This window comes from Gadus chalcogrammus, chromosome 16 (assembly GCF_026213295.1).
Source record: "Gadus chalcogrammus isolate NIFS_2021 chromosome 16, NIFS_Gcha_1.0, whole genome shotgun sequence".
NCBI lineage: Eukaryota > Metazoa > Chordata > Actinopteri > Gadiformes > Gadidae > Gadus > Gadus chalcogrammus.
The window spans coordinates 16,149,082-16,157,536 of record NC_079427.1 but is presented as its reverse complement, the minus strand read 5'-3'; the positions used below and the strand labels follow the sequence as shown (position 1 = coordinate 16,157,536).

At 43.1% G+C, this 8,455-nt stretch overlaps 1 protein-coding gene across 1 annotated transcript in view; it reads left to right on the top strand.

Moving 5' to 3' along the window:
• Positions 1-8,455, top strand: part of grik4 (glutamate receptor, ionotropic, kainate 4) — a 140,350-nt gene that overhangs the window by 56,938 nt on the left and 74,957 nt on the right. The window contains exon 5 of the mRNA XM_056611733.1: positions 5,970-6,148. Within this exon, the coding sequence (XP_056467708.1) occupies positions 5,970-6,148 (179 nt within the window). The remainder of the gene's footprint in view (positions 1-5,969; positions 6,149-8,455) is intronic.

Sequence of the window (8,455 nt, the reverse complement as noted above, 5' to 3'; positions counted from 1 at the left end):
AGCCTGCTGTCCCTTGTTGGAGCCAGTGTACTTGCAAGCAGCTGGACTGTAACTCTTCCTGCTGAAGCACACAGGTAAGCACCAGACAAGTGCTGCTCAGTGAAGGCCTTGCTGTTCTAGATGAGGAAATGCAAATATATCTCACAGAAAGATATATCTGGCGTACTTGCACTTGTTCTGGCAGCATGGGGGGGGGGGGGCTTGTTTCATTAATGATGTGATTAGTGTCGCTGCCAGGAAGTACAAGAAAAATACTCAGCTCTCATGTGTAACTGTTTCAAACAGTTAGGAACACCTCTCTCTTTTTCTTAGCACAGACAAAAATATAACAATACATTTTAAACCCAATATAAATTTACTCAACAATCTCACCCCATGAATATGATACAACTGTATGAATAAGTAAAGTTGAAGTTTCCAAATGGCAAGCGACTGCTCTGCTATGCTAGCAGTGGCGGATTAAGGTGGTCATTGTACCCTAGACTACTATTTGTGCTAGGCCCCCTTACTGATCATGCAAAATAACTTCATTTGAACAAAAAAAGGGACTTGCCATGTATAAAAGCATATATATATTAAAATATTACATGGCACATACTCGGGCACACTGGCATACACATATGCCTCTACCAAAACAGCAATGATACAGAAACAAGTGCAAACTCACTATAGTTGCCATGACCACGTATTTCTGTGGACCAACCAACCAACCGACCGAAAAAGGCATTCAAAGTTCATCTGCAAGCTGGTAGCTTGGAGTCTACAACATTAACCGTAGTACACAACACCCTGTTCTACTAAGGCAAAGTCACAACATCCTCACAGAGACACAATTGAACCGCTGTGCAATACTCAATGTCATACAAACAATGCCATACAATTACAATAAACACAGTAGCAGGACATAATAACTGCAATGATGCCACAGCAGCATAGTCATAATTACATATTCTTACTTTTTAAAAGTTTTTCTGACAGGGAACTCCTTAATGAGGCTGATAAAATCCTATTTGCGCAGAATGTCGCTTTGAATTGACAGAACAGAAAAAGGTGATTCAGTCTGTTTCGGCCAATCGTTGATCTCAGTCTATCTTGAACTAGCAGCAATATTGAAATAGAAAAGGCATTGGTTATAGGCAAAATCATAAATAGCTGGAGTGCCATGTCAACAAATGGAATCACTTGAGCTGTTATGGGCCAATAGGGGGCATGTTTGTTTTTTTGCAGACGTGGGCCCGAAGGCTGCAGCCTAGGGTAGTCTGTGCATTGATCCGCGTCTGTATGCTAGCCTTGTCTCTCTGAAACTCTTCTGCCGCTTCTGTCTCTCTGGTCAGCCTGAAGCACAATCACAATCTTGCGTTCCCTCAACGATCTGCACTTCACCTGCTAATGCTACCAGTAAGCTGTAATCAGAGGGAATCAAGTGAAAGAGATTTCAACCTGATAGTGTGTGTGTGTGTGTGTGTGTGTGTGTGTGTGTGTGTGTGTGTGTGTGTGTGTGTGTGTGTGTGTGTGTGTGTGTGTGTGTGTGTGTGTGTGTGTGTGTGTGTGTGTGTGTGTGTGTGTACGTGGGCGTGTGTGTGTGTGCCTGTGCCTGTGCTTTAGCTTGCACACCTTGAGGAGACCGGTACGTGGAATGTATGTGTGAGAAGATGGCCAGAAAGGATAGTGTTGAGCAATTGATACACTATAGTGAAATAACTCAAGAGGGTGGGCAGCTTGATTCAGACATTTCAGAGCTGCCAGCTGGTGCTGCTGCTGTTGTTGAGCTGTAGTTAGTCCACATTTAGAATCATTGTCTAACAGTTCTAAAAAAAAGCAGGCAACACTGATTGTATCAAAGTTCAAACATAAAATGCAGAAAAACAGTCTGGTGCTAAATAAAGCAAACAAAAATCTACCACAGAAAAGGCCCGGCCCCCCGTGGCTCTCAGTTTAGGGAGAGCGACGGCCAAGAGTGTGTCCCCTCTGATCCTGACCTTCTTTTGAGAGGTTTCCACATCCATGGGATGCAAGAGCCAGACCATGTAGTGCTTTAAAAGTAATTAAAAGGATTTTAAAATCAATTCCTTGCTTTGCTTGGCAGCCAGCGCACGGACATCACGGACACGTCGGAGTGATGTGACATCCAAGTCTGGACTTAGTTAAAGCCCCGATTGAGGCAGATATAAGTTGTGTCATGGGCAGAGCTAATGTCAGCACTTTGGAATCCGGGAACGTATTTTAAGGGATTAGCTAGATCAAACAGCAATAAAGACCTCTTCACAAAAAAAAATGTTTTCATTAAGGTTAAATCCTTTCAGACGCATGACTTTGACTGCCCAGATCTATGCTGGTGAATTGCTCCCCAGAGCGTCTGTTTCCCTGATATTTATGGGACCTTCTCCTCACTGGAATCTAACCTGGTACTGTCTATTTTAGGGCAGCAATTTGTGATATCCAAACACCAACCATTATGGGCCATAATGGTGGATTTGCAGATTTTTTACTTGACTTTCATTTGACGTTTTTATATCCCACCGCTCGTAATCTCCAAGGGTAAAAGGGACACTGTCAATGTATTATTTTCTAGGAGTGTGTTGAATATTCTAAGTTGATCCATATTTGACAAGTTAGTAATTTATACAGAATAGCTTTTGAGAGGTTGAGAGGAACAACCACCAACATTATTTTCCATGGGATAGCCTGGAGTGTTTACTCTGTTTATATCACAGTAACCAACATTTATAAGGTATGGATAACTTATATCAATAATATTGGGGTTTTATCTACTTATTCAGCTGAAACTAATTTATTCTTGGAGTGGGATTTGAGCATATTCGTTTTGCGTTGTTAAAGCAAAATCTTTTCAATAGTTGTTGATGACCGTTGTTTTTATTGTTGGATTTGTTGCGCATCGATTTGGCAGTGTAGCCAGTCACAGGTGTCCCTGTGTGTTATTTCAGAATAACACACAACCTTAGAACGTTATTGACCATCAAGAATCAAGTAGTTATCAACACTGTTATAAAATAAAACACAGTGTTCCATAGGGAAAGAAAGATGCTGTCATTCTTCGGGCGCGATGTCCTAAGAAAACAATGTATCCGCTGTTGTGTGGAGTCTGGAACAAACAAGTTTCCTTATGCTGTGCAATCCAGTCATACATATTAACGAGGCATTGCCAACCGCTATAAAACAAATGAAGTGCTTCCCAAAAGTAAAGTCCCTGGTGACAAACACATCATTGCATAAAACAAGGCATAAGGCGCATAGCATAAACTACACGGCTTATTCAACAAAGCACATAGCAGCAACCATGCGGTCTCCTGCAAATCGACAATTATGACGAGTTTACCAAACACATCAGAGGAATGATCAAGGCACCGGGTCAGCAGGTTCACACTGAACCATGCACAGCACTTGTTTCAAAGTTCCATTGATCTGTTCCACATTGGAATAATCTTGACGTTACCTATAGGGCGGTTCTGCCTGCTGCGCTCGACACAACATGAAAGAGTCAAGCACGGATAGACCAAATCATCTTTATTAGCACAGCATGAAAAAGACATACAGAAACCGTCTTGGGTGTTGTCAAGGGCCTGCTTTCCCTGGTTTATGTGGAAGATATGGATTTTAGAAGCAGGATAATGATGAGGCATGACATTTTAAATTTTCTGAATGATGCAAGGTTGCAAATTGGGTCTTGTATGTGTGTGTGTACGTGTGTGTGTGTGTGTGTGTGTGTGTGTGTGTGTGTACGTGTGTGTGTGTGTGTGTGTGTGTGTGTGTGTGTGTGTGTGTGTGTGTGTGTGTGTGTGTGTGTGTGTGTGTGTGTGTGTGTGTGTGTGTGTGTGTGTGTGTGTGTGTGTGTGTGTGTGTGTGCGTGCGTGCTTGCGTGCTTGTGTTTGAGCTTTGGGAGCTTGAGGCTTTTATCATTTCCTTTGTGATTGAGGGAAAGGTTCGATGCCCAGGGTCTCAGTACTGTAATTGTGAACAGGGTGAGGGTTGAGAAGGAATTTTTACCAAAGTTGTGCAACATGACGTTTGGATCGGTCTTAAATCCAGGGAGCAGACTGACAGGCAGGGAGACAGATTGGCATTCAGATAGAAAGACATAGGCAGAGCGATAATGTAATAGGGGCCTTTATTGTGTGGTTTCCTGTGCTGAAGGCAATACTAGCCAAGAAGACAATTGTTATGATTGGTATATCAAAGCTGTTTCTTTCCTTCAGTTGTAAAGTCTGCTCTCTCGGCATCAAAACGTACTTCATCAGTTTCGCTGATGCATTTCTCTGACTATGAGATGAAAGGTACAACCTTGGGGGCCCTGTTGTTAGTACCTATAGGTTTCTGTTCTCTGCTCATGCCCCTTCCTTTCTCCAGCTTCTTCGAATGTTCTCTGCAGCCTCACATTGAGGCAACTGAAACAATGTGTGAAGTCGTATTTTCTTAGAATCTCAGAGCTTTTGTTCAAACTATACCATAGAAAGCACATTTGATGAACATGCTTAATGGCAAATTAGCTCAATAACAGTCTTAGTGTCTGGTAAGATATGGCTGTGAATTAACTTGAGCAAGAGCTCCAGGGAGTTCTCTGATTCATTTAGCTATACAGTACTTAAATCAGGCTAAACCGAGTTAGCTCACAGGTCTATTGTTCTTAATAGCACAGGGCCACAAAGAGGAAACATGGTTAGAACGCACCTCGCTGTTCAAACGCTTACAAAAAGGTTACAATTATCGAGGGCAATCACTTTCATTTTTCTGTGACATCGGACTAATTATTTACAACCGAGCAGGAAATGAGTGAGAAATGACAGAGCACGGAAATAATCACATTAATTAAGTTTCTTTGAGCAAACAAGCAGGCATTTATTAGTTATAAATACAGCATCAATTAAGTCTACAAATATTTGCAGAATCAATTGAAATCTGTTGACACAACATATATGGATTTAATGACTCTATTAGTTAGTCTCTTTGTGCATGTGGACCGAGGATATAAACATCAAAACATCAAAACAACTTTTTCCCATAATAGTATAGATCAAAATATGACTCCAAACATAATAAATCAATGTTCTAAGCACATCATTGATTAGTTTACAGTAACATTAAGTTTGAGGTTGAAGAAATTGAAATTGAAAATAGAAAATGTCTAGAATTATTATTTCGTGCCTGTTTAGTGGGACAGCCAACCATTCTCTCAAATATAGTTCCTCTACTGGGAGACAGGGATCAGTACAAGTATATGTACAGCCCTTTTTGGGGATAGTAGTACATTCATCAAAATCCTTAAGGCTCAGATTGGTTCAGTGTTCACGACCAAGCAACCTTTATTGCTTCCAATTCCAACCAAGGTGGCGCGCTAGTAGAGGGGTCTCCGGGATCGACCCTCAAACCCTCTGGGACCCTCTAGCGAGCACGTCAGTCACCAGGCTGCATGCACCCCCTGACCTGCTATATCGAGTTTACGGCATTTTACTAACATTAAATCTTGGCAATTCAACTCCAATAAAAGAAAGTGTTTGAGTTTGAGGAAAAGTTTTGCAGGTTTTTACAAGTTCATGGGCAATTCCCTAGCCCCATAGACGCATTTAACATCCACTACGATTAAGAGGATATACAACATGGTATGTAAATGTGTTAATGGAATGAAAGGTTGTTACAAACTTCTCAAAGTGATTGTTGTGTACTGTGTCAGGGTGTACAGGGTTAATTTGAACAGCTTGGGAACCGAACCAGAGTCAGTAGTTGTGGTCCCAGTAGAACGTCTGTGAAGTCTTGACTCTGTTTTGCTTTTAAAAATGTATAAGAGAACTAAATAATAAATAATAAAACAGACCCATGCGGGACCCACCTTCCTTCATCACTCACGTATTCCTCTCCCTCTCTGTTTGTGCGTGTGTGTGTGTGTGTGTGTGCGTGTTCATGGATGCATGTATGTGTGCATGGCTTTGTGTGCGCGTGTGTCTTTCCCCCGGCAGGCTTATTGAACCTGGAGCGGCTCCTCCGCCAGTTCCTGATCTCCAAGGAGACTCTGTCGGTGCGCATGCTGGACGACAGCCAGGATCCCACCCCTCTGCTGAAGGAGATCCGCGACGACAAGACTGCCACCATCATCGTGGACGCCAACGCCACCATGTCACACATCATCCTCGAAAGGGTACGTTGTCATGTGCGTGCTAGCTGCGACGCTCCTATCCCGCGGCGCCCGGGGGCTGTGAATGTAGCTTTTAATGATTTTTTCCTCTCATACTACTCCATAATCATTTGTGTGACTTTGGGGCTAAGCGCTATACATACAGATAGGAGCTAAATGAGGTCTTTATATAACCCCGCGCCGAATAGGGTGGGAATAAAACAGGCACACAAAATGCAAATAAATACTGTGCTAATATGCCGCTCGGAGGCGCGACGCCGTAATGGTGTTCTCTGGAAGATGATCCGGGAATCAGCAAGGGTCGTAAACAGATCACACGGTTAATAAGACGGGCCCGCGGGCAAGCTGCTGAGGACGTCCCCCGAGAGTCGTAGGCGGCCTGTGTTTCTCACGGGGACGACGACGCGGTCGCCCACGCCCCTGGGGCCTGGTCACGTTAGCTGGCACGTCCCCGGCTCCAGGCCATCCACGGGCACCGGAAGGTCCGAGATGTTAGTCCATTTTGATGACCTTGACTGCATCAGTTGACAGCCTCGCACTTTTCTCTTTCGTTCATCATCATTTGAATCTTCAATTGGATATTCTCAGGTAGAAACGATGGGGGAATCAGAGAACGGTGAGGAACTTGGGAAAGTTAAATATTATATTTTAAATATTTATATAATAATGGCACCGTAATTTGTCTGCAAAAGCCCAGTGGAGGTAATGGTGTGGTTCCTTCAGTGGGGATAAAGCCCAGTGGAGGTAAAGTTGTGGTTCCTTCAGTGGGGATAAAGCCCAGTGGAGGTAAAGGTGTGGTTCCTCCAGTGGGGATAAAGCCCAGTGGAGGTAAAGGTGTGTTTCCTTCAGTGGGGATAAAGCCCAGTGGAGGTAACGGTGTGGTTCCGGAAGTGGGACTACAGTACAGTGGGGTACAAAAAAGCGGGATCACTCTCAATAGAGAGAGTTGACAGACAATCCGGTCACGTGTCCCTTGGGAACAAAGTGTCTCCAAGTTGAACATACGACTTTACGCTCAAGTTCATTGGCAGTAATTGAACTTTGGAAGTCTTGTTTTTTTTCTCCATCATATATAAATAATTTGAAAAGTTTCAGAAAAAAACGTAGCGTACACACACACACAGGGGCGTAGCCAGGCCCCTGGTCAGAGGTTGGCCCCCCCACTGGCCCCCCAGAGTATGATTATTATTTTTAACACCTGAACGGAAGCGGTCTAAAATTAAATACATGCATTATTAGTTTGATCTAACTTTGACTTATTATTCTTATTTAAAGTGTTATACTTTGACGTTATGAATAAATATTGCACTTAAACTACCCCCCCCCCCCGTACGGCTGCACAATATGATTGACAATATGCAAATTACGTCTGTGAAATACAAACATGACCTTTTGATAATTGCCATGATGCCTAAAAACCAAATGTGCACCGACACTACGAGACAATATAAAAACCTTGGAGGGCAATGGCATAAACCAAAGGCCAACGGTGTGCATTGATTGTTTCTATTATCTGCGTACAAAGGATGCCGTGAACTACAAAGGCACCGGTAGCAACAAGCCAGCGGCAGAGCCTTGCCCGAGTGCCATATGGCCTTGTTGATGTAATTAAAACACACTTCATTATCTTTCGGGAGACAATGGATGGAATGAGAGAACGAAGGTGACAGCCATTTGAAGGGGAACCAGGGAACAGTGGACTTACATTGTCCAACAGCCGTACACCACCGCGATCAGCGGTTTTACTTTGCTACTCTCTAGCTCCTCTTTTCACGAGGCCGCTCTGTCATCTCAAGTTAAGCTGCCATCAATAAGCACCTTGTGACCATAGCAACACCGAAACACAAAGAACACTGGGGCTTGGGTTGTTTTCTCTCTTCTTTCTTTCTGTCTTGCACTTCTTTTCTCTCGTTCTGTCGTCTTTTTTACTCGTCTTACCGTGTTGTTCTTTGCTTGGCTTTTTGCTCTCTGCGGCTCTCTTAATTTGTTTCTTAAACCGCACAACCAGAGAGTCTTGGACTTACATTAAACAGTCACTGTTGTCTTATAGCCAAGAGCAGGCCTTCACTGAAGATCTAACTATCATTCGATTAATATGCATTTATCTTCCAAAATCTGGTTTCTTTGAGTAATTTACATGACTTTGCTGGTAGAGTTGTTTTTTAAGCCAATGAATCATTTAAAAGGAACATGTCAGTTCATGTGCCATGGTGTGGAAGTAGCACGCATGACCCCAACCAAAGCCACGACATGATTGGACAGGACATGCATCCACTGCATCAAACCTATCAAGAGTTTGAAGCTGCCCTG